The sequence below is a fragment of the Apteryx mantelli genome, chromosome 1 (genome assembly GCF_036417845.1).
Source record: "Apteryx mantelli isolate bAptMan1 chromosome 1, bAptMan1.hap1, whole genome shotgun sequence".
Classification (NCBI taxonomy): Eukaryota; Metazoa; Chordata; class Aves; order Apterygiformes; family Apterygidae; genus Apteryx; species Apteryx mantelli.
In genome coordinates, this window is record NC_089978.1 from 207,038,045 (window position 1) to 207,065,738 (window position 27,694).

At 36.4% G+C, this 27,694-nt stretch overlaps 1 protein-coding gene across 3 annotated transcripts in view; it reads right to left on the reverse strand.

Moving 5' to 3' along the window:
- Positions 1 to 2,928: 2,928 nt before the first annotated feature.
- PIK3CG (phosphatidylinositol-4,5-bisphosphate 3-kinase catalytic subunit gamma) overlaps positions 2,929 to 27,694 on the reverse strand; it is a 33,580-nt gene continuing 8,814 nt past the window's right edge. For all 3 annotated transcript variants that reach the window (XM_067316343.1, XM_013946535.2, XM_013946534.2), the window contains 9 exons: positions 24,172 to 24,237; positions 23,836 to 24,061; positions 20,222 to 20,325; positions 18,412 to 18,558; positions 17,585 to 17,675; positions 13,026 to 13,156; positions 12,307 to 12,418; positions 10,198 to 10,355; positions 2,929 to 4,966 (listed from right to left, as the gene is read on the reverse strand). In XM_067316343.1, coding sequence (XP_067172444.1) covers positions 4,685 to 4,966; positions 10,198 to 10,355; positions 12,307 to 12,418; positions 13,026 to 13,156; positions 17,585 to 17,675; positions 18,412 to 18,558; positions 20,222 to 20,325; positions 23,836 to 24,061; positions 24,172 to 24,237 — 1,317 coding nt within the window. In that variant the 3' untranslated portion in view covers positions 2,929 to 4,684. The remainder of the gene's footprint in view (positions 4,967 to 10,197; positions 10,356 to 12,306; positions 12,419 to 13,025; positions 13,157 to 17,584; positions 17,676 to 18,411; positions 18,559 to 20,221; positions 20,326 to 23,835; positions 24,062 to 24,171; positions 24,238 to 27,694) is intronic.

Consider the following 27,694-nt stretch of genomic DNA (forward strand, 5'->3'; position numbering starts at 1 on the left):
TCTCCAACAGAGGCCCGCTTCAAATGCTTCAGAGAAAAATGTATTTCCATCCTGACAGGAAATAATATGCCCACGTGACAAGTTTAATGCCAATCCCAGATGCTTGCTGGTGGATTTGGGAGCAGAAACACAAGACTGACTGTTCCTTTCTAATTTTTTTAATCACAGATAATTTAACTGTAAATACTCTTAGTAAAATTCAGCTTTGGCCATGTCTTGAATTGTTAATGAATGCTTTGTCACAAAAGTGTACTGTGGCAGCAGATTTCTCAGGTTACTAAACTGGAATTGCCTCTCCTAACCTTTTGCAGGATAATTGGTTTAGTCTAGATAAAGCAAGATATGCTCAAAGGCAAAGCAGTATCTGGTACAAAATCTGAGCTATAATATTGAATCTATTTGGCCCTATGGGCCGTTTACACATTTCTCATGGCTTTTTTTTTCTCCTTTCAGGCATCTTGCCTGGTTATTCTTCATTACATTAGGCTTTACCCTCTTTCTTTGTGTGTCTATTCACAACCAATATTTATCTTTTTAAGAAATGCCACTTTCTACATATGAATATTTTCCCATTTGTCTCTTCATGCACTTATTGTCAGATTATCAGCAAACTCTTAAGACCATAGACACTACAGCTTTGAGTGTGAGATCAGTATTTGCAAACTCCTAATGCAGAATATCAGAGAGATTGCACTAAGAACGGGATGCACTCGTACTTACTAGATAGCACTTGTGCCAAACGCAGGTCTCTTTTGTTATCTAAAATTAACTGGCATGTCTTTCTGGCACTGTGCTGCTTCTGTTTCCAAAGTAACAGCTGCTTCTTCTGCATCCCCTGGAGATCACCTGGGAAATGCTACGTCTTTTTTGAATACTTTTTCTAAATACTCCCTGCTTGTCTTTCCCAGGCCTGTGGAAAGACACTGCTACCAGCACTCTCCAAAATGTGTAGCTCCCCTTCCCAGGGCTTCCCATCAGGTGCATGCTTGCTCATTATGAACGGGCAGACACCAATCTTTCTCTGGATGGGTAGAAGAGACTCACTAGTGTTAGGTTGCTTTTAGAATCTTTTTTTCATTCTTTATTGTACAAAGCTATGAAAAATACCACATCCTCCTGATTGCTTCTCTCTATTGTACTAGAACCAGTCACTGGTGCCTCTTTCCTCTAATGACTTAGGACACATACTGTAACCTCACATGGTTATAACCATGCCACTTATATCCTTTGATTAGTTCTTGTTATTAATGGTGTAACTGCAGACAAATTGCTTCCTCTTCTCCAGCACGAACCTCATATCCGTAGACCTGCGACAAAGTTTTAAAATATATTAACACTTTTTTTGGCCAATTCTGCCTCCAAACTGTGGGGTAGGGTGAGCATGGCGGGAACCTCTTCCTGAGACTTCTGTCCAGGGGAAGAGTTGATTTCAGGAGTGCTATTGCCAACATGCATTGTACAAGTTGCAACTAGAAGATTCATGAAAGCACATTGGTGGTTTTCAGGTACTTATGTGTTACTAGGATACTCTAAGGGCCCACTTGACCCTGTAGACATTTTGGTACCCTAGACTTTCATTTAAAGGATTTCTTATCTGTGAGACTGCTTTACACATAAACAGAACAAGAAACCCCACAGCAGTTTCCAGTTTATAAATCTGGGACTACTCATGTGGATTTGCAAAACACTGCCAAAAGACTGTAAAAAGAGTTGATTGAAAAATACTCTAAAACACCTGTAGTTTCATTCATGTTTTTTCTCATATCTGTTGTTCATGTCTGTATTCTGTATCACTGTTCACATTTTAATGGAAGTTCTGCTAAATATAAGTTAAATTAGGCTAAATATTCTGCTAATGATAGATCGAACAACTCTAGCAAGTCCAATCAGTGTATTCAACAGAGATACAAATATAATAATGTTGCACACCTTACCTCCCTTCCAACTTTTCTTCCTGTCCTGGAACATAATTAGGCTGGAACCATGGGAACACATTCATCACTAACCAACATCCTTTATGATCTTGGTGAAGCCAAAGTATATGTTAAGTTGCAACCGAGTCTGAGGCACTTACTCTAAGAATAGATTCAAATTTCCACTGCTGGGTGCAGTAATCACATAAGTTGAAACTATTAAGAAAATCCAATACATCTTAAAAAAAGAAAATAGCCCTGAAAAATAATTTTAAAAAATCTTCAAAAAATAATCTTAGGGATAATGGGAGGAAAGGATGTTAATTAAGACCTACTCAAAAATTTAGTAATTGGGTCTCTCTGCATGCTATATTAGAGCCTGTGAAAAATGTGTTTAGTGACTAATTTACATTTCCTGTTGTACACTCATTATGGAAAGGCTAGAACATTGTGCATGCTTGTTGTATTTAGAGTGTGTTTGTGCACTGGGCTCAAACTCTGCAGGACATTGGGCTCAAACTCAGGAAACTGTGGTTCAACTCCCTGCTCTGCTAGAAGCAGTTGTCCTAAAGTTACAGCTTTCAAGACCACTCCACTGCATGGAGCAAAGCCCGTGTTCTGCACACTTCCTCCTGATACCAACAGCTGCAAGAAGATGGACTAGGAAAGGAGGACAAGTACCCGTGCCCAAACTCCAGTGTGCCCCAGCCACCATCTCACCTGAAAAGCAGTTTCATTTTATTCATTAAACAGGAACAAAACGCTCCTATAAAGTGGTAGTGTTCTTTGCATGCTTTACAATTATAATAATTGGAGTTCTAAAACTATAGACTCTTAAAATTTAAGATATCTCAATAATTATAGAGAATTATTAATATGGAAGTAAAACAATTCCTCTGAGTGGGACTTTGAATATAACTCCTTAATGAGATTACATAGTCTTTGAATAACTGGGTAAAAAAATATTTACATGTATTTTGGGAAAAACTGCTTATTCATGAATGATAATCAAATGTATAGAACAGGCCAATTTATTTCAGACCTACAAAACACAAATCTAAAAATATCATTTTACAGCCAATATTCACCATTTAGTTTATATTTTAGTATCAACTTAGGCCTATCTTGCACAGGATAATTACATAAACGCACAACAAAATATTCAACATTTAAAATTTTTAGACTTCTTTATCTAACTCCACCAATGTACATCAAAATGTTGTTGGGCACAGTAACCAATTAAACATTTACATTTCAAAAAAGGATTGGATGTATCTCATAACTGAGACATCAATTACAGTACATTTATTAAAAATCCTTCAAGAATACACTCAGTAGTAACAGTGGTAGCAGTAGTTAAAATCTTAACAAGTCTGTGAAACAATCGAAGCAATGATAACAGAATTAAAAAATTCAGTTAATCATTTAAATGTAATGTAAAACCCATGTAAAACTATAATGAAAGAAGAAATTACATGGGCACAAGTGCAAAAAAGCAATACTGTAAGCCATCATCTCTCTTTGGTAAAAATCAATTAGCAGGAAGTATACCATAATAATTCAAGTCAAAAACTAATTCATGATATATATATTTTTCTTTTTCTACTATAGGCAGACTTGATGATTTGCAGGTATCCCACAGTAAAGAAGGTAAAATTCTACTTAACACTGCCCATTTTTTTCCTCTTTAAGTTTAAATATTGAAACTAAAAATAACAATTCTTCTTCTTTCATAAATAGCTTTTCAGTAGTATAGTCTCTTAAACAATTTAAAAATAAATAGCAAAATATACACAATTTCAAAGATTACATTTAATTCCTGATAGGTATATCCTGAAAATATATCACCAAAGAATAAATAACCTTTGGGTTTCTTGAATATTTGGTAAAATGTCAATTACTCTTATATAAGGAGTTTTCTCTGAGGAAAAAGGACGTACCATTGCTTTTTCTACAAAGCTTTCACTATACAGGTGTAAATGCAGTAACTTTATGGTAAGAATATAACCTGTAATATAATATGGATATTCCCCATTAAAAACTACAGTATAAAACTTTCAAAATTAAACCTTAAGAATGAGAGGTTCAAACCTGAGGAACTTCCAGGTAACCATGAAGTTCTGCTAGAGAGACAGTCAAGCGCAGCTGCGCACGTCAGGAGGCTACAAAAATGGTAACATAATTTCCTCTAGCAGTGGAGTCAGAGCTGTTTTCTACTGATAACATTATGAAATATCAGAAAGAACAAAGTGTTAAGAAAGGGACAAAAGGGAAGGATGTGTGCTACTTGAGAGTAAGCCTTCCTGAAAAAGAAAAAAAATTTCCTACAGGGATTTCAATGTGACCATAAATTTTAAGTAGACTCTTCTCCACTTGAAGGGCTTGACCCTCATAAGCGATTAAGACAATGTCACAGGGAATCTCTATTTCAATTTGGAGGTTATCATTTTACTCAAGCTCCTCCTTCATATTTATCTGAAATTATTACTAAAGAAAAAAGAAAACTGCAGGCCACATAAGCAAAGCAACTAGTTAACAGAATCCAGCAATTTTCAGTGTCATTAGACATTAAAAAAAAAAAAAAAAAAAACCTTAACTGCAGGAAGATCTTCTGGAGGGATGAGCAAAATTTCATGCCTTTTTAGAAGATCCATTTCAGCTGCTAGCAAAGTAAAGGCAATTTTGACTGCTCATTTATTAGGAATGCATAAATAATAACATATAGATTCACTAAGTCCCTATTCACACCTATAGTTAATTTACATAAAACATTAAGCAGAATGCTTTTCTACTCCTTGTTTGATTCCAAGCACAAGATGCAAAAACCAGTTAAATTGCACAGTCCAGCCCTTATCTCTGCAAACCTCTATCTGATCAAGAAAATGCTTTTTAGCATCTTCTTCGCTCTTCCCTACTGTCAGTGCATCCCGAATATATTCAATATCTTCTTTGCTGGTTAATTGGGGCATTCCAGTCATTAGCATCATGGAGAACAGGATGATCAGCAGATTTGTGTGATGTCGAAGAGCTAAATAAGCCTTCACACATACGTCCTGTAAGAGAGAAGGAATGTTTCTGTTAATTGATGAGGTGAACTGAAAGGGATGGTTTTAGGAAGTTCATAGGAACTTAGGTATGAACTACTCTTACTAACCAACCATATAAAATTACCAATATACGTCAGAGAGAGGAAGATCCAATTGAACTGTTCATTTGAGCAGAAACATTAAGCTGACTTCTGCATCCGTTGCTCATTATTACTCCATTCATTAACACACCTTGGGGCATGAAGTACTGTTTTGGGGTAAAAACTAAAGGCTCTTTTAAATAATATTATATGAATTATTAAAGCATAAAACCTTGGCTTCACAAAAATTTCAAATTCATTTCCCTGTCATATAATCTCTTTCTGTGACTGTTAAAGAGACAGCAATAATTCGTCATCTTCCTTTATGATTGGTATATTCCCATTTGAAGATACTGGGACAGCAAGTGATACTGAAAAGAGCAGCACCTCCAGGGGGACTGTTTCTTCATTTTCTTTATATATACATCTATAAACTTTGCAGGGGTGATGGCTTGTTTAATGGAGAAGATTTTTCAGGCTTGGCCTTCTCAGAAATTTTATCTAGTTCTATTTTTAAGGCATGCTGCCTCACTGTAGGACTGCGATGTTTATGTACTGTCATTTTGGATTCAATGGGTTATTGTTTTTGTTATTGCTTTATCACTTCCATTTATAAGTAATTTGTGCTTAACAACATAAACTTTAGAAGAATGAAATTTCTACAGCTTGAAAAAGCCTATGATGCCTTTTAAAAGAATATTTAATGGTAAGTGACTAATACATAAACTGAAATCATCATTTATTATATTAAATTTGTTAGTCATTTGCTTTTAGAAATAACATTTTAAGGGAAACAACACAATGAAGAAATGAATTGAACATTAGAATGTTAAATTGGGCCTGTAATGCAGTAATGTAAACAGATGAAAAATATTTCCAAGAAAGTTGTTGCTATTAAAACCAAAACTAAGCAATGTTGACTTTCACCCAATTAAATATTCAGATTAAGCTTTCCAAAAATTTACATGAATTCATTTAAAAATTCTTAATTCTTAAGAAGTTTCTTAAAATTCTTAAGAATTCTTAAGAAATTCTTAAGAAATACAATCTTTTTCATATAAAATTCCACCAAATCTCATTAGCGCTGGACAGCTATGTTTATTTTTGACGAGCTGTGTGTTATTTTTCTTCCTTAATAACAGTAAGAATTGCACAAATAATCTTAATATCTATCACTGTTCACATCAGCAATATCAGGACAACCAGACAAATTAGGAAGAATCTACAGGAGCAAGATGGTATGTTGAAAATCTGTCTATAGGGTTTCTTTTTCCCCCTCTGTTGCTGGGCCTTTATATCTTTCACTCTAAGTTTCCAAATAAATCTTGTCCTAAAATAAGACTACACTTACCAAATCTAACGTTAGTTTAGCTCTGGCAAAGCAGAAGATGAACTGCAATGGTCAAAGCACAACTTACAATAGAAAACACCTTCATCTTTTCATAGGGATTATTTTCTCTCCGTAACACCCGAGAAAAAGAAATTCTGCTATGTATATCAACTTCAAACAGCAAAATCTTGTCACAAAAGTTAGTGTGTGTTTTGTTCCTCTTGAAAGAGATGAAAGCTCTTTATAGTTATATCAAAGAAGGTTTTACTTTTCTCTGTGGATGATATACCTCACTGCTGCCGGTGTCTGAGACAGAAGAACAATCACGCAGCCAAGAAGCTGGCATGCCTGCCTCTCAAAAGCAGTCTAAGGACTCAAAAGAGTTTAAAAATCTGCATCTACTTGTTACAGTTATTTATTCACGCAGCAACAGAACAGAATTCTGAATTAATGCCTTCCAAGAAAACTCGTTTTTACACTTCTGAGAGAGGCAGAGAGAACCAAAAATAATGCATACATATGCGTCAAGGGTATGTAGATGTTTACCACGGGATTAAGAAGCAAACTGCTAACTAATCCAAGGTCACAGGCAAAATGAGGGGAGCTGAGGAGAACTCAAAATCCCCCTGTGTTATAGGCAACAGAGAATAATTGCTTATTTTGATATCCGGAAACTGTCATAAGTATTAGTCTCCTAAAGGTCAGGCATTTTTATAATAGAAACTGTCCAAGTTCACTTACATAGGCCATGTCTTCCCAACACAGTATGCTACAGAAAGTATTTTTCAGTGATGAACTTTACGCCCTTCTTTCTGTCACCTTCCTTTGAGAGTCATATACATGGGCTTTTGTAAACAAATGGTACAACCACAGGAAATTATTTGATTAGTACTGAAAATACAGATCTCTGTATTATCAAGTCAGCACAGCAAAGTAATGAAAAATTAACGAATAAAATAAAATAAAATAAATAAAATGAATTCAAAATTCAGTGGAAACATTAGCAAAGAAAAAATTTAGGTTAACTAATAATGACTAGGTGTACAAAGCTCAAAAGACTAAGAAGATGTAACACGAGACTCTCTCAAAGGTTTCTACAAATGAGAAGTAAAAATGTTGCATGTATATACTGGTAAAAGGGTTGCATGGATTCCAGCCAAAGGCTAGAAAGAAAATATCATCACATTTGACACATAAAAACAAGAGAATTCTGGAAACTACTACAGCAGCTGTAAAATTCACTGATGGGACAGACTAAGTCATGCTCCGCTTAAATAAAATTTTGCAATTAGGACAGAGGGCCATCAAATACTGCTTTCTATTAAATATTTCTGTAATTCATTAATAGCCTTTGGCATCTGAATTTCATTAAACCATCACAAGGAAAACAAACAAAAAGGGAAGCAAAATTCAGACTAAGAGCTAATAGAAATGAACTTTATTGCTAGATTAAGAACAGTTGCCATGCCCCTGACAGTTTTAAAAGTTCACTAATAAGTAACTATATTGCAATGGTCTTTAATCAAAGTTACTTGTGTAGCTAGTTTCCTCTGACACATGCAATACATTTTATGACTATAACATCTGTATGGACTGTATCCAATAGGTGACAGAGAAATAAAACCAAACAAAACCATAGATATTTTAAAATAGTAAAAACACCAGAGCATGTAAAAACAAAGGATTCCTCTAAAGTACAGTATATTTTAACATAGCTGAAGTACAAATTAATGATAGATGCTCTTAAAATTAATGACAGATAAATGATGAGACTTTTCCATTAATACTTGAATGAGTCAGCAGACACAATGAATGAAACCCTCATTACTAGAAAACATGATAAAATTAGCCAGTTAAAAAGTAAAACTATCATTTTGCTTATTTTTGCACTCCGACCATATAAACAAAACATATTTTTTACAGCAAAATATGTGATGCATATCTTGCTCAGTGTTACTACTTTAATTGTACGGATGCATTTTACTTTTAACTTTCTTTTTATTGGTCTTTGAGACAGCCTTTTAATGTACTATCAGAATAGCAGTTCATAAACAGTACCTACTGCAGCAGAACTGTAAATTAACTTGAACTTTTTCAGTCGTTATTACTGTTGTCTGGACCAGGTTACACACCATGGTCATGGATCGAAAAAGTAAAGCGCATCATCATTTTTAATCTGGTTAATAGCACTAGTGGAAATGATGCTTGCACTATCACACCATTCCTAAAAAGTCATGAGTGGGATGGGAGCAGCATTTACTTTGGGAATTTATACCAGAGTGATAAAATTTTGTATTCAGTCAAACTCAGCACTTGCTGCTATATTATGAAGGCATAGCTTATTGGAGAGAGGCTAAGACCAAGATTTCCTCCTATTGCTTTTGGTATTTGGGCTGTGAAGTAAAGGTCAGATATTCTCTAAAAAGCTTGATGATCCATGTCTACTAACACAACTTTACCTCACTGAAGACATGAAGAAGTTACTAGTCTTCCAGTCCTCTATTAGCACACTTTCATGTTTTTGGATATTTTCTGCTTCCAGACTGGAGGTCTTCTGTGAAATGACATATCCTAGTTTTGGTGTTTCAGCCTCCCACTTGCACATGGCTTACAGCAGTAGCAACAGCCATCCTGCCTGCACATGGTACAGCTCACAAGCTTCTTTAAAACAGGGGCTTTGCATTCCTGTTTTCTGCAGCAAAAAACACCTTACTTTTGATTTGTTTGAGCTACAAAACCCCTTCACAACATTAGCATTGTGATAAAGCTGCTCCTTGTACAAAATAAAGACTCAAAAATAGCAGCTGGTTGTTTACATAATTTCAGAAGTTTGGGTTTGAGGATGGCAATTGCCTCATTATTTTCTGTATGATCACGTGTATGTTCAGAGATACATATATTCAAAGGGATGTATTCACTATTCAACAATAAAAACCTTAACTAGGTACTTAGATTAGAAAACCAGACTACTTACGAGGACAGAAAGATTAGTTGATCTGGAGGGAGTCCAGAACATCTGAATTAGGACTCTGCTCTGACTCAGTCTAGAGGAGACTTTTTCTTTTGATAATACAGGGAACTTACTTTCTAAATCAGGTGCAAATTTAAAGCCCCTAAAGATGAGCACAGGAACACCACCCCAGACCTTTGCCCAGCCATACTCTCAGCCATTCCATTAAACATAGTAAACAGCATTTTGCTTTGTTCCCCAACCCCCTACACAATCTTGCAAAAACACAACTATTTTTGAGGGACTCACTTTCAAGTAGAAATTACAGTAGAATAGATTTTTAACACCATTCTTTTCTTTCAGAGGATAAATCCATCTGCATCACAAAACCCAAATCTGACATAGTAGGATAACTGCAAATTTCTATTCAGATGCAGTAGGCTGAGCTCCAGAAAAAGAGGGCAGGATCAGGAAAGAACAACACTGGCATAGTCATCTGTGGAATGCCTAACACCTGCTCATACTACACAGAAGACTCTGGTCAAGGCTGTTAGTCTAACTTCTCAGGTACTGAAGCCCTCTACAAAGCATTTTTCAATCAAAACAAGAAACAAAGAAAGGACTGCCCATCTGGTCTGCTGCTAGCTGAACCTTTTGAAGTGGTTTTGTGGATGTTTGAATTCTAGTTTCCGTAATGTTACAGATAATTTTTGCTCTTAGCTGGGTCCAAAATATCTCAGCATTGTATTATGATTCAGTGAAATTCTATTAACATAATCCCCAGGAGCCTAGACCTTTGAAAACTAAGGCACTAATGTTCATCTTGGAGGGTAAAAACACTGCTTAATTGATTTACAGTTAAATATTAACTCTTTACCTGAAATTTATGGAAATGGAGACTTGTCTTCTTTCCAGAAGTCCCCATGACAAACAGAAAATCTGGAGTCAGCACAAAAGGAACTCTTTCTTTATTAATTCCAAGGAAGCTTTTATAATTCCCAAGAATATGTCCAAAATCAATATGAAAAAGGTTACCTTGATAAAGAGGAAGAGAAGTCAAGGTTAGGCTGAAATAAAATAAACTTGCAGTAACACTTATTTGTATTTACAATACTACCAACAAACTGTTTTTGTTATATGTACTCAGTCTTTAGTTTAGCAAAAAAGGCTATTTGCTTTTTTACATATATAATTCTGTTTCCCTGGCAAAGTTACTTTTCATTTATCTTTGTCAGCCTTTAATAAGCTGGCAGAATTGCTGTATTTTCTAAACATACACAAACAACTTTTCAAAAATCAAGCAAGTAAACCTTGTACATCTGATCCATAACAATGCAGATCCCAGCACATCAGTATATGGAAAAAGCTTGTGGATTATGTTACAAACTCCCTTGGGATTCTGGCACTATCCTGCTCCTTGGACGCAGGTCAGTCACTAGAACATGCTTCTTTCTCACAAATCTGCATTACCAATTTATAAAGCATCTTGTACGTGCAGAATAAGTTTGTGCTGTCACCCTTTGGATAAACTGGAGAGTGTAGTAGGGCATTAGGTCCCAAGAAAGTGACAAAAAATCCCATTTTAAGGATCACTACACTTACAGGAATGGAGTGCCCTGTTGCTCTCCAAATTACTTTACTACTTTCATTGGCAGACAAAATGCAAGGGTATAAGACTATGTTTATTTAAGAACACAGATTTGCAATAATGGAAAATGTATACTAAAAGATAAAACATCAAATGATATAAGCATATACTTCATAGTGATTCTTAGATGAAACATTCTGAAATGTTCCAGAATTTCAGACAGTTTCTGAGTCCTCACAACCTACCCCAGAGCTGACACACTCTGCACAGTTGCATCCCTCTTTCTTCTATTGTTCAAGACAGCCCCTGTTGAAGACACTGTGGCTAACCTGCTCCTGCTCATGACAGAATGACCTTTCTTTTTCTCTCTCCCTTCCTCCTGACCTGTCCCTCATTCTCTGAAAAAGGGCACTGACATTATATGACGTAGTATATATAGTACTATATTCAGTAACGTTGAAATTAAATCATTTTTTTGTCTTCTTTTCCTCAAGGACTTCTGGTGAGCCTTTGTACTGCAGTCTTCGATCAGCTCATTTCTGCCTTCAGGCTACTTTCTTCTCTCCAGCCTTCTAAGGACAACTGGTAAAACTTTAACTCTCACATGATTAATATTAAGTATACAGTCTTCTAACTAAGCCCAAAAGTATTTTCTGTCTCTTAGCATTATGTAAACACTAATTATGAAGTATCAAGATCAAGAAACTGGAAGTGAATATCTCAGACTAAATATAACTCCACATGTACTGCTCATTCTTGGTCCTTTTTGGGGATTCCGCAGAAGAATAAAATTAGGGATAAAACAATGTGCAGCCAAGGAAATAACTCCTGAAGTTTATAATACAAAAAAATTAGGTTCTTTCACGAGGTTTTGCACCATCCCACAGACTTTAGTGGCAAAACACTACACCTCTAGGATTTTCTATAAGGGTGTATAAAACATTAACGTTCCTTGGAAATGAAAACATTCCAGTAACATCTAAATTCTGACATCAGATACAAGTCCACTGAACACAGAGCCACATCCATACTCCGGACAGGTGCATAGCTGTCATTAAATCTGGCTTTTACCGTTTTTAGCTTTTAGATCTTATATCTAGGTGAAAAACAAGTTTTACATTCCACATAACTTACTTTGTAACAAACTTGCCCTTAGAAAAGAATCACCTTATTAATGATAAATATTTAGAGCCTATTTGAAGGCCAAAAGGGGTGACAGTAGGTTTCAATGCCACAGGAGGGCTTGAACTTCTAAATAAGGCTGACAGAATTAGATTGTGTCCCTTCATTCATTGTGGAATTCATTATTTGTTAAATTAAAACATATACCTAGTGAAGTACAGCCAACTCCTACTTGTTCTATGTAAATCTTAAAAAGAGAAAGAAGAAAAAACTCACCTGTTTCTGTAATCATAATGTTGTCATTGTGTCTGTCTCCTATTCCAAGTACAAAGGTTGCCACACAGTAACCAGCACAAGAATAAACAAATCTTTCCACAGCTGCCTGAAACTAAAAAAAAAAAAAATCTTAGCGATGTTAAATGCTTCAGTGCTAAAAACTAACACTCCTTCAGTTATTCTCAGTCAGATGTCTTTCTGTCAACATGTATCAATCAAAAGTTAGACAACTCTCTTATATAATACACTTACACAAAAGAGATTAAGATCACTACCCCGCATCACACTCAATATGCTGCAACAGCAGGCTCTATCTTTTAACACAGATACAGTAAGCATATAGTTATCCACACTTTTATAAGGAAAAAGCAGGAAGAAAGCTTTAGTAGCAAAGAAGTTGTGTGTACCCAAGCCTGCACTTATATCCTCTACGCCCCACTGTCTTTCATTTCTCCTAGATGTCCTTTCAATCTGCTCCCCATGTATCACTTGTAAATACCACTGACCAAGGAGTCATTTTTAAAGCATCTTGTTACTCAGGAGCCTGACTGCCAGCTGGATGCAGAAGGCACTTTTGCGGAAACTCACAGCTGGATACAGGGAAAAAGAATGGGTTTTTCAAACTCCTCTAAGTAACTCAAACACAAACTTATGGGCTCTGTGCTCCTAAATTACTTGGGTGCATTTGAAAATCCTACTTAAGAATTCAAACAACTCACCTTTTCTTCAATCACACATCTTTCCTTGAGCCACTGGTTTAGTATTTCATCCTTAAATGCACCAGTGTTGCCAACTGTGCTCTGTTGAATTTTGGCAATTGTTGTAGCATCTTTCACAATTTCGATCATTCCTACAGAAAACAAGGGAGAAATAACAATTTATATTAATATTAAAGTATTTCAAAAATATGCAAAATTACATTTAAAACAGTGTTTTTTTTAAATCAACTGCACAATTTCATAGGTTGAGAGCAGATATTTATTTTGCAAGTAACAGCAGTTCGTGTTCATTCCCAGTTGAAGCCAGCCAGAGTTCATAACTAGCTTGGCAATCCTGAACTCTTCCCTGAGAATATAAAACTTTTTAAAATGAAAAGAATCACATGATGAGGTGGGAACTGCTGTATGAGGCTTTTCCTGAGTACAGGAACTAGCTTTCCTGTTCTGATCCCTTCCACGAGCCCAGGTACCATTCACATTTCCAGCAGCTTCTCTCCAACTTCATATATCTGGCTGCAGGAGGACTGAGGAGCTGAAGAGAAGCCGCAGCATTACAGTACCCTGGCAACCCAGGTGTTGCCAGAGCTGTGGCAGAGGAGCAGAGCTGGAGGTACACAGTGAGGTGTACCAACAGGATTGTTGGTGGAAAGCTCTGGCTTTTGGGACCTGGAGGTCGGTAAGAGTCAGTACGAACACACTGTTCTTCATCAGGAGAGAAATGCAATCAAATAACCAGCCCATTCCCACTGTGCAAGGGACAGTGAACAGTAGGCAAGCGTGAAAGTCCCTAAACTGAACAGATCTTCACAGAGGCAACTCAGCACCTCACAGCAACATGGTGCAGAAACAAGGACTTGTACTGTTCTTGCTAACAAGGCATGCGATGAAGAAGTTGGAGAGAGAAAGCAGAAACAGAAGCTGTAGCACAACTCTTCTCTGCAGACAGACTAGCAAATGCAGACTGCCCTTGTGCTGGGCATGCCACTGTGAGGAAAGGTCAGTTTTCAGACAGATTGATTTGGGAACTGGAAATATTATGTTTTCTTTCTCAGGAGTAAGTTCAACAGGGTCTTCTAGTAAAAGCCCTAGCTCAAAGAAAAGCATGCAAGCAAAAATATCCCTTCCTCCTGAAAGGGATTCAAACCAGTTTCTGATCTGGATTTGTCTCCCTACCTGAAACTGATGAATTTCTACCTATTCACATTCTTACCCTTTAGCATTTACTGTATTTTCTGCAATGTTTCCAAGAACAGAAGGACAAAGTAGTAATCTTTTCCTGGCCTTCACCCACAGCTAATTTATCCCCTGGAGGTATTTCTCCTGTCTTGAAAGTGATGAGGTTTTGTTTATAATAAAATTATTGTGGAAATATGACTGCCAAACAACAACAAATTTAAAAGCTCTGCATTTTGGTCTGTGCTTGTCAAGCTGCTGTTCTCCTCAGAGCAAGTTCCAGATCACATTTCAGCTATTAAAAACACTTCCCTTGCCTGTGCTCATGAATCTCCCTCTACCGGCGAAGAGCTGCTCAATTCCAGGGGAATGGAGCTATTGCAGGAGGCATCTTCTGCTTCTCTTTGCATTTAAAGTTCTCCCAACATAGCTATGTTCATTAGCAGTGTGAAAAATCCATAGATTTTAAAGCAGATGCTAACAAAAACCCTGTACCGTTCATTCTCCAGTGCAGTGTCAGAAGAGTGGTATAAAAGTGCCAAAAGAGCGGTATAAAACCTATACGAAATGTTGTACATCTTATTCTGCCCAAGAAAATACTTTAAAGGTATCATGGTAAAAAGTTATTTGCTGGAACTAACAGTATAGTTCTACTGAAAACCCTTTTGAAATACAGATATGCCTCTCGGTAGGTATGGTCAGTCCTAGAGAAGGCTTCAGTAACTGCGACAGAAGATCTCACCTGGGCTGTATTCAATGGGGAGGAAGTGCTGGAGATCTGTGGTACTAAAGCAGGTGACTTTTACATTATGTGCCAGCTTGAACTTTTTAAATTTGGCAGCGATACTATACAGTAAGCAGTGGTAATCACCTCATGGAGACAGGAATATATACGGCCATGTCAGAGGGAGCAAAAATAGGGCACAATCTTTTATCCATGATACATGGAAGAAAAAATCTTCCTACTCAGGTCTATTTGGCAGCAACAGTGGAGAGTACAGATGTTTCCAAAGCTGCAAAACTGCATTGAATAAAAATGTCTTCAACAAATTGGGAAAGATCTGCACAGGAGGGGATGCCAGCCAGGTACTGGGAAATCTGGAAGACATCTGGCTGTCTCTCTATGCTCAGTGCAGAATGGGGTACTGTCCTTGTGTCACTACCCTGGCTCAGAAACTGCCCCAAGTTTCATGGAAAATATTAAGTGGGAAGGAAGAACAAACCTGGATGAGGACGACATATGAATATTGTGGAAGAACATTTGCATGCCACTGCTCTTTGGTTTTGTTCCAAACAAGCTTAGGCTCTACATTAAAGGGTCCCACATTGAGTATTACTAATTAAGGCTGCAGGTATTCTCAGCAAACTGAACAGGAACCGTTATGCGATTAACCATGCCCCTACTGTGGTGCTGAGGGGAAGCTTAATTCTTAGATCTCCCACATGCATATAGGAAAATAAACAATTATTTCCTTGAAATAAAAGAATGGGGAGTCTATTAAGAATTCATGAAAGAATAATGAAGTTTGTAAGTTGAATTTAAGAATATTATAATCACTGGCACAATTCCTTCACCTTCCTCTATTATTTTAATGCTTTAGACTGCTTTAAGATGATTTCTACAAAATTAAATTAAATTCTAAAATCTCTCTAAAAGCTTAGGTTTGTTATAATATACCTAAAAGAAGAGGTAACCCTCCCCTGCTCTCCTTATATTTACAGTTAAAGTGCAATTAGTATTTTGATATATCATGTTCCATTTCCTTTATTATTAGAATTTGATCAATACTATTTAATTTGAAAGCACTTATATTAGGAAAAAGAATCACAGAATCACAAAATGGTTGAGGTTGGAAGGGACCTCTGGAGATCACCTAGTCCAAACCCTCTGCTCAAGCAGGGTCACCCTGAGCACGTTGCACAGGATCCCATCCAGGCGGCTTCTGAATATCTCCAGAGAAGGAGACTCCACCACCTCTCTGGGCAACCTGTGCCAGTGCTCTGTCACCCTCACAGTGAAGAAGTTTTTTCTCATGTTCAGATGGAACTGCCTGTGTTTCAGTTTGTGCCTGTTGCCTTGCATCCTGTCGCGAGAAAACTCTTTTTTGTCATACTGTGTAGTGTTTTATCAGTGAATTTGGGTTTTCTGCATTGCTGAGAAATCTTGAAGCCAAAAGAATGAATGATAAAAATTTTATGTGGCAATGTATTTTAGAGAGGAAGTATGTTACAGATATATATTAAAAAGAGTCCTTAATTTTACTGGGACTCAGTTCATTGTTCTTCTATACATAAAGCCAAATATATTGCAGAAAAAAAGAGAGAACTAAAAAACTGGTGAGCATGGGAGATCTGTGGCAGTATTTATTTTAATCATTGTTTTATCAATCCATGCAGTTACTATCACACTGCCTGCTACACAGGTGACAGGACTTAACAAACTTGCTAATTTTTACACATGTTCAAGCTTTGGGTAAATTGCAGATCTGTACTTGCAAACCTGTCTCATTAAGACACTGGTTTATAAGAGCCAAAGCATTTTTTCAGCACAATAGCTTAATAGCTCTGGGGATGGCCCATTTTTGTAAACCTAGGAGGCTTTCCTCCAGCCAGTTGTTCAAGAACTGGTCAGCATAATTGACTCTACTGTCAATTCTGCATTATCTAGATACTAGGAAACTGGGATAACGTAGACACAATGTGAATGTGCATAATATATGAAGAATCAGTTTGGAGCCATCAGGATGTACGAATTGGATATCAGTTTGGCTTTAACAGATCTAAACTGATTCCTCCATACCTGATCAGGTTGCTCTACACATCATCACACTGCTCTCCAGGAAGCTTTTTAAGCAACTCTTTGATCTCTCTCACCATGAAGTCTGGAAAATTGATCATTTGTGCTGCAGGAACTATGCCCACTGAGGAATATTGCCCGCACATGTGTTGAGTAGTGCAGTTGCTTCTACATAGTTTGGTAGTATGGGGTATGAAGTTCTGGTCAGAAAAAACCATAAATGTTTTGCTATTTTAACCCTTTTTTCTATTTTATTCTTATCAATACATTAAAATATATTTTGAATAAGTAATTTGCTTTCACCACATTTTCATACCAAATATTGTTATTAAAGGTAAATTTATTGCAAGACCAACTGTTTGGATCCTGCTCAGGAACCACTGTCAGTTTAGTTAATCTAACAATAAGAGGACACCCATTCAGAAGGGCAGAAAACACTGCCAAGACACTACTGAAGACTGCTCACCAAAGGCTTGAGAAGTGGCCATTCATCTCGGGACCACAGTCTATACTGGAATAGTTCTCCTATACACAACTTCTGTAACTATGGTATTCTGAGTTTCTAATTGCATTAAGTGTGATCTCATACCTATTTTGTTTCCAGTAGAAATACAACCATATGGTAACAAACAAAGGTCCAAAGATTCTGCTTCCCAGATGGATTCCATAATTCGAAGAATCTAGTTGTAAAAACAAATATATACACTTTAAGTTATTTCAAGTTGTTTGTGCATTAATTATTATTATTCAGACAAATAACCCTACCTAGATTTCTGAGATGAAGCTAAACTTACTTGTCTATTTTACAGATTAAGAAAGAAACACAGAAAGTGTGCAGCCATTCTATATTATCAGTTAGAGAACCAGGGTTTATATTTCCTCATCTGTCCTGTGTCTAGGCAATCTCTACTTAAAAAATATCTTTTATGATTTCTACACGAGCAGAGATTCAACACATTAGCAGGTACGTCCACCTTTTTTCCATAAATATCCCCCAAAGTGCTAATAAACTAGTTTGTTTGAGCAATCAGTGAAATATTACCAGAGTGATGCTACCTACCACTTTGTTTTTATTTTGTAACTTCATCCAATACATAAATAAATGAGAAAAATTCTTCATCAGAAAAACAGGCCATCTTGTGCTATATAACATATTCTTTCTCTAGACCACCAAAGTGTGAATGCGGCAGGAGAGAACAGGGTAACAGTAATACAGAAAACTGTAGTATAGAAAAGAAAATCCAGTTTTGATGTCAGCCACTGTCATGCACAATTTAACAAATGAAAGACCTCATATTTTATGTGGACAATAAGGATAACATACACACACTTCTGCAAAGTAAAAAGTTTTTTAAATATAAATTTTGTTTACATTATTCATTTTAGACATTCAATATAGCATTTCAGCTATCATACCTGTAAAATAAGCATGTCCTGTCGGAGGTCATCTCCATGTTTGAAGATAATGCCTATGGTTTCATTTGACAGAGCTGTGGGATCTGCACATTTAAATTCAAGCCAGAGGGGCTTCTTCTTGGATGCCATTACTTTGCATTTTTCTATCTGTGAAAGATAAATTTATTGTTAGGCATTGTACTCCAGCATCAACACAACTAACCTTTTTAAGCATCAGCTATAGAGCTGCTTCCAATCATATATCCAGCGTCCAAGCAGTTATACCACAGGAAAAACACTTAAAGCATGTGTAAAGAATGGCATTCACTTGCCACATGAAGCCTCTGAACCTGCAAACTTTTAATGCTGTCCATAATAAAGGAGCTGGAAAAAGCCCACCTTGACTCTCTGAAACTGGATTTAGCTTGTAAATCTGGTTCAGGCTGAAAGAACTTGAAAACTAGGAATAAGAGATTCTGACATCACTGGCAAATATGAAAGCTCCCAACAGCCCTTTGATAGCTGTTTTGCAAAACAGGAAAATAAGAGTTGCCCAATGCAATTTACCACATCATCCTCTCCCATGACTTCTAGTGATCTGGATAAGAGTGACTCAGATCCCAGACTGCTTGATTCTATTCAACTCCCTCCATTCAGTCAAATTCAATGGCATTTGTGGAAGTAATTCAACACAGTCATTCATAAAATAACAGATAAAACCTCACTTAGTTTTATTACATTTTTAATCTTGAGAAATTCAGCATTGAAACTACTAAAATTGCATTACTGCAAATGTTTTCTCTGTCTAATACAAATGTGGTATATACTGTAATACTTTCTATTCTTGAATCCCTGGTTCATTGTCAAACATTACTATGTACAATAAAGCCACCTAAAACAGTAAGAGCAACTTCACGAATGAGCGTTTGAGAGCGGACAATCAATGACATCAGAAAAGAGTATTTTGGAATACCTGTCTCACAGACTGAGATTCTGAGCTTGTAGTTTAAAAGAAAACAGTTTTTACCATCTCTTTTTCAAAAAAAGAAAAGAGGTTGCTAAATCTTTGAATTTACTAGAAACACTGATTTTGCCTCAAATATTGGTTTAGACCAGTCAAATTTCAGTCTACAAGGATTTTAACTTTATGGACAATTAACATTTGTTGGAATGAAGATGAAATGAAAGCTCACCAATATATCTTGTTATTGCAAACATTTTTGTTCATATAAGTAAAGAAAAAAAGAGTAGGTGTTAGCTCATCTAACTTTGGACATAGCTACTTTCAATTGCTTCCTTTAAGAAGGAAATTTTTTTCTTTAGAAACAGGAATTGTTTCTTTCAGAAATAGCTACAATAGACATTTTTTGTCAGTAAGACCAAGGTCCATACCTAAACCTTAATGACAGATGTGAATCAGGATAAGACAAAGAAAGTAACTGCAGGAACAGAGACCAAAAATCAGTTAAAGCAGTTTTATACAGGTTTTTAATGCAAAAAAAGTCAGTTGCCTGGTTAAATCCTGGATTAAATTAATGGAAAAATCGTAACTGCCATTTAAAAATTAGGATTTTATGGGTTGCTGTATTTTTTAGTGCAAGGTGGCACACAGTTGCATTCGGAAAAATGCTTTTAGCTTTGGGAACAAAGACTTATTGAAGCCAAGAAATGCCACAGTATTCACTGCGAAATAAGGTACATCCACAGGCAAGAATCTCAAGGCAAACAAAAGCAAGATCTTTAGATATTAGCAAAAACTTTTAGCAAATGAAACATACTTGCAGATAAGAGATGTTTCAAACAGCATTTGTATAAACTCAAATGTACTTACCACTAGGGCTCCTGCTCTTAGCCCAGGATCATATGGGACTCTAAAACTTTCTGGAAGTTTGCTGTTCTGTAGTTTTTCAAGCTTTTGCCTAAGTTGTGTGATAACTGCAATTGCAAGTAAGAAATCCCATTGGAATCAAATTTGGAAGGAAAAGAGTTACAGCTAATCAAATCCGTTAAGCATCATGATTTAGCTAAAAAAATCCTCAGGTTAGCTACTTTTTAAATTGCTTTCCTCACGTTCTCTCAGTTTGAAGAGCGGAGAAAAACTCTAACTTTAACTTGCACTATGAACGGTTCGGCTTGTTTCAGACACCTGAGGTTAACGTCTTCAAGCACCACACAAGTAATGAGCCCACTATACAGTGCTACCAGTGCTTGGTGGTGTTCTTAACGCTCCATCTCCAGGGGTTTAGGAGATTATATTAAAATGTCACCTTTCGTTCAAAAAACAAAACAAAACACAGAACAATACACAAAAGAAATATTTTACCCTTATAACTGCCAAGGAGATCTTGAACTCTTCACCCCAAAGACTCAGAAGTAGAAGGCAATTAAAGCACCTAACATTTTCCAATCTTATTTTAACCTACTTTATTGTTCTTGCAGCCTGACTCATAGCTTTTGAACACGCGGCATCAATTATACTGTGATCATAAGGACTCCAACTATAGATATACTGAATTTCCTATCCTTCTAAAACTTGTTTCATATTTCAGCCTTGTTAATCTCATAGTCCAATAAAAGTAACATTTGCCATTTATTTATATGAACAAGATTTTTAATATCCATATATAAACTGAATCTGTAGAGCATTTTCATTCATAAAACCTGCAGGCTTCTGAATCTTCAGCGTAAAACAATATACATAATACTATATATGATACACTTTGTTCAACCCAGCTAGTGGGCATTAGCCACATAAGCAATACACTTGCTATTACTGTTTTAGGACAAAGAACTGAACACTATTCAAAAATAAATTACAACTACATAGCATAGGCGATAAAACACTGCAAATATGTGTAGAAGTATTCCTGGAGAAAAAATATGAAGAGGAAAAGAATATTTTAAATGAGGAAAAAATCTGCTATCAACTCAAGTCAGTCAAGCCAGGAGAATTACCTGAGAAATCAGAGGACACAAATGTGACACCTATCTTAAAGGCTTTTAGAAAAGAACTACCTAGAAATGCCTGGAGACTGATGCAATATCCATTCTGGTAAAAAAATTCTGACAGCAAATTATAGGAGCTAATAAGTGAACATTATAATTAGATACCTTTCCTCAAACCAAAGCAAACCAAACCAAAACTAGGTTGTAGTAAACTAAGCCATGAAATAACTTCCTAAAATGTAATTACTAATTTGCTAGGCAACAGGCTCTGGATACAAATAGCTTGATTTCAATAATTCTTCTAATTATCTCAGACAATGTAATTTGGAAGTTGTATAACAAACAATTGAAGCTAGTAAAGATTAGGAATTAGCTGATCTTAAAATACAACTGAAAGTGTTTGCTAAAAATATTTCCAAGTTGATCTAGCTTAAGAACAAAGTGTTATTTATATTAAGAGAAGAAACAGCTGCACAGACATATTTGGAAGAGAGATCATCTAACAGAGTGGTGATGAAAGCAGACAACCTTATATAAGCTGGTAATATTATGATCTTAAGAATTTATTTATTTCTGATCACTTGCTATGTTTAGATATAAACAAAGAGCTTACATGAAAAGTGAGAGAAACATCTTCAGAGCATGATTGCTACTAGACTACTATGGACCTAACAGGAGGGAATTTATTAAAGAAAAAAAATCCACAAATAGTGGAAGAAGAAAAATATATACAAAAATTGGATGAGACTGCATGAAAGACTAAAATGCAACAGTCCAATACATTCAGACTAAAAGTATAAATATGTATGAATATTGGAAACGCTAGAGCAAAGAAGTAGCAATATACTAAAGCAGAAAATTGAGGAAATACGTTTTTAAAGATTTAACAAGCAAAGGCTGCCTGTAGGAAAAATCATATTCTCAGTAATCTGAGCATAAATTGAATTAGATATATCATTAGCAGGACACTCCATAGTTTCAGGAAGCCTTATTCAGTGAAAATGTCAATTATATAAGTAATCTTTCAACGTTCTGCTGTATATTACATACAAAGATTACTTAACTTCAAAATCTGGTGGGTGTTAATGTGACTGTTTTCTCGTCAAACTTATCTTCTTTTCCCTCATCCTCTTCAAAAGTAATGTATTATGGAAACCATTGCCAGTACAGACACGTACATCTGCAACAGCTGTAGGTTGCTTTACAAAAAGTGGGATTCTGCCCACATATGTTTATATTAAACAGCACTTACAGATAAATTTAAAATGCTGTTTAGAAAGAATATTTCATATGGAGGTTTAATAAATTCCCTAAATCACCCCATAAGATAAATGATATCATATTATATATTGAAGAATAAATGCATACTTCATTTAGATTTCTTCTACATGACTATATAAAGTGTATTTTTAAAGCTACATTAACAATTTTAATGAAAGACTAAAGAGAGTACCCAATGATCTGTGTTTATACCTCATTTTTGACAAATATCCGATAATTTTTCCAACCACAAATAATATCTCTTAAGAGCCAGTAAGTACAACAGTCAGCTCCTCAGGGGACTATACACTTCTCCAGACAAAGTCTGTAAGAGCACCTGCATCCTGAATACCACCACATTCACCTCTAAGTAACCAGAGCAGGAACGACTTTCTGAGCCAAGGACTTCATGGCCTAGGACATATTAGCCTGAACTCATAAGAAGAGCTGGTCTCTCTCTCTACAGCTTTTGGAACTTGAATGGTGTCATATGTTTTCTCCTTCTTACTCCTAACTCCAAGCAACAATTAGGAATGATGATAAACAAGTTCTTAAGGAAAGAAAAAAAGTAGAAAAACACAGAGGTAAATAGTCATTGCACAACCCTAATGTGGCCTCCAAAGCAGTGCTTACAGGAACTGGAAATAACAATACCACATCTGTGTCTCACGGGACTCCCGCTCGTCACATTGCAAAGCACCAAAGATGTGCTCTGTATATTCACTGCCGATCCACAAGCTACTTTTTTTGGGCTAGCAGAGACTGTACTGGACTCCTCCTCAGTCTTACTGCCAAGAGTGTTTTAGTGACTGTTTAGGGTAAGGCTGTGTTTCTTGGCAAATGTCACTTTTTCTCTTTATTTCCTGTTAATATTTGTGTTCTAGGTTGTTTCTTTTTTCAGTGCTGGCATTCAGCTAAGGGTTACGTACAAGATCTTAACTGAGCACTTCCCAGTTGCATGGCATAAGAGTTCAAGATCAGCCAAAGCACAGGGTTGTACAAGGTGTCTATAATATTGATACATTTCCCCGCTTTGGGGAGGAAAGGGCAAACAAATGTATTATTGGTTCAACCCCTATCAACCTACACTGGCAATTTGTAAGTAATAATGATGCTCTTTTACAGTAAATTATGCAAGAATTTTCTAAATAAACAGTAATTTTCTGCCTAGGTTTTCACACACAGAGGAAAAAAAAATGCAACAGTATCACAAAAGAAGAAATGCCAGTGAGTAAATACCTTGAGAAGTGACATCATACTTTTCTGCAGAAACTGATTTTATCTCCATTGTGACTTTATGCAGCAATTCAATTACTTGAACCTGTTTCATGAAATCCTGCAGCATTGCTTTCCCACAGCCCCTAAGATAGGCTTCTAGGATCACAGCAAACCTCTGTTGGTAGTGCATAGACTGCGCAATCTCGCTTCTCAAAAACCAAAATAAGAAGTGACCAATTCTTTTGTTCTAGAGGAGGAGAAAAACACTATAATTAGCATGCATGGCAATTTCTTGAGAAAGGGTTTTCATAATGCCAGTAGCTTTAACATAACTTGACTATATTTTGAAGTACTTACTCTCAAACCTCGTTTTAGCAGAAACCTGGCTAACGCGCTGTCATGATACGGCTCAAATTTCACAGCCTGAAGAATACAAAAGTAGAAGACAAGTGCTATTAACATATTTAAGATCCTGTTGCACTTAAAATTTACAGATGACATCTACAGACCACTTTGCTGCAGGAGGAGAAACAGTATAACAAAGTAGAGGTCTTTTGAGAAAGCAGAAAGTTGAGAAAACAAAGCAATGTTTCTTTGTATTTGATTTAACAAGCACTTTTTATTTGTGACAGGTTCTCTTCAGATATATTATTAATGTGACAAATGAAAGCAATACCGGAACTAGCCAGTGAGACCAATTTGAGCTCATGTATGTTAGTGAAACAAAGCAATATCCTTCTCAGGCAGTCTTGGCAGGCTGTAATGAAAAACAGCAAGACTAGAAAATAGTTTGTAGATGATTTGCTCAGAGAATGCTTGAAAAGATTATTGTCAAATGAATTTTTCATTTGTAATTGTCTTTTAATCAAAAATTTCAATTAAAAACAATTTTTTTGACAATATTCACAACTTTAAGACTCAGACACCATGGTTTAATACCTGGTTCCCTACCATTAACAGCACCACGCACAGCATACAGTAGCAGCTTTGCAGTGCACATAATTTCAAGCATTCTGGCCTTTAGCCCCTAAATGTACCACAAAATAGACTAAAGGCCCTGATACATTCCTGTATTAATGGAGTCCTATTAAGAGCAAGACTTCAGTAGAGCTTTTTTTTTTTTTTTAAAACAACTCTATGAGCACAGATGTATTTTTTCTCTTCCAACAGCCCCTCCCCTCCACCCAAGCCCACAGATATTTCAAAGCTATTGCCAAAAAAGGGTGGAAACAAAAAGTCAACAATTTTTTTAAAGCTTCAGGATTAGAATTTTTTGTTGTTATACCCTCCTGCCCCCCAATAACCAAGTGAGTTTGTCTACAAAAAAAGCTATCACACTTTCAGGTAGTGGGATATGAGGGGGAATTTGTCCATTCCAGGGGAGGTTTCTCATGCATCTCGTTTCCAATTGCTGTCTGCTCGGGGCATTCGAGTTTGTAGGAGGATCATATTAAGACTAAGGGGGAGAATGGTATACATGTATATCCCATGACAGGGGAAGAGAAATAAGAAGCAAGCAATCTCTGGAGCAGAGCCACAAAATGCCTTGCACGGACAGAGTGGGGTGGTAAACGGCTTTCGGTTCTGGCACTAGAGGGAGACGAGGAAGTGACACACAGGGAGACTAAGGAAAAACAAAGGGGTGTGCAGAGAGCCACCCGCTGCATACAGTACGCTCAGCTTTCAGAAGCACCAAAGTACGCAAACCTCTACTGATAGTTATTCAACAAAATATAATGGCTCTTTCAAGATTACTGTGGTCTGCAGCTTGCTAAGAAGCAACCATGCCATCAGCAGAAGTCTGCTAAATTCATCGAACTAATCACGGGGTTGTATAAATGCTTAAAAGTATGGCAGCACACAGCTGTCTTTTTTGTTATTAAAGTATCAGTGCTACTCTTAAAATGTAAATCTTCTTGTGGGTTTATTCAACAGAAAAAAAAAGAAAAAAAAATCAAGTTTTTTCAGTCAACCTTCTAGAATGAACAAACTTATAAAAACACTACAAAAACTTGTTTCCAAACACTGACTAAGGAACAGGCAAGAATGCCAAGCACCGGACTTGCGCTTCTCCACTACCATAATTCTGCAAGAGCTGTCTTGACCATCTCTGCAAGACCGTCTATCTCATTTCACCAAGCAACAGCATCATATTTAGCAAAAATAGTCAAAACTCACAAGCATAAATTGGTTTTCAAATATATGGATTATTTTACTTTGTGTAGGAGGTTAGGAGGTATGAGGGTTTTTTTTAAATAAAAATTACTTTTCACTGCAATAAGGCACCTAAAAGCCAATGATTATTACTTAAATGTAAAAGGATTTGCTTACAGTTCCAAAAAAGCCTATTAAAAACCTCATTCTGGTATATGTTTTGCTGAAGATTCTCAGTGCATACCTCTGAAAAACAATTTAAGAATGAAATACAGCCAAACAACAGGCCATTGCTACAAAATAAACATCCTTTAATTAGGGCTGTAAATATATTTTAACATAAAAGAATACTAGAAAAATGTATTATGAATATCCTTATGATGCTTAAGGTTTAGAAATAATTATTTAAAAGAGTCAACTCCATTTTTCTTTTCTCCCCATGGAGGCAAATTTCAACACTTGAATACCAACAATAAAAGCTAGCAATTAAGGGAAGTCTCCTAGCACTTCATCAGGGTCCCCACATGTACCTTGGCCTTGTCAATTCACCCGTAGAAGAGCTTTACTCACTGCCATATACAAGCAGTTCAGCCTTTTTTACTGACATTTGTTTTACAACGGGATTTTGTTGCATTTTAACTATCCTTTCCATGTTTTATTAACTGCACAGAGAACCACAGACCTTTCCGACAAGCTGCTCAGGCTTTTTTATGGTATGACTACTTCTATTTGGGACAAACCTGGGGAGAAATAAAATGTTTGATTTCTGACTCTATTGGGAGGTAGAACTGGGAATATCCTATGCACAGTGAAATAAGCCATAAAGCTTTCTTGAAGTCACGCATGTAAAAGGTGATGACCGTTTTCAGAGGAAGCATTTCAAATGTGTCCATTCAGAGCAGCCTGACTTCCATTCTCTGAAAAAAATGGGTTTTCAAATATACGGTGGTATCAACACTTTGCTGCAGGACAGCAACGGCCTATGCGCTGTAATTAGCCATGGGAGAAGAGACAAAGCAGCAGCAGAGGAAAAGGCTGGGCTCTAGCATTTTTGCCTGTTTGGGGATTCAAATTTGGGGAATAATTTCTTACTAAAAATGATAAGTGAAATTAAACTGCTATGACTTTATGCTGCTCTAGTTTGTTTAATTTACTTTTAGAGAGATTTATTCTTTGTAAAATTTTCTCAAATTATATTTCCTGGGAATAAATAATTTAAAAAAACAAATGAAAAAAAATTCACCTCTTCTCTTATGCACTTACATATCAACCAATCACCACCACAAATCCCTAATTAGGATATAAAAGTGAATAAAATTGCTGAGCCACATCTATACGGCACAAGCTCACCACCAAGAATATATATAGTAGCAGCTACATGGGAGGTCCAATGAGGTAACCACTGTGGTTGCTTTGGTTCATGCATAAGTGCATAAATTCTGCCAGGGGAGCCTAATCTTCAAGCAAGCAAAGACAAGGCTAAAAAGGCTACTTTAAAGCACTACAGAAGTGCTTCAAAATCAAAGCTGAGCTGACTAACTTCATTTTCCTAGGAAGCAGGGCTCTCTCTGAACAAATTAAAAGTCCCATCCCACAGGTTCCCAGGCTGCAGCAATTCCTTTTTTTTTTTTTTTTTTTCCAATGCCGATCCTGTCCTTTGATTCTCCGATGAAAGTCTTGCTGGCTCGGTGGGACGACAGCCCCTCCACAGGAACCAGAGGCCTGT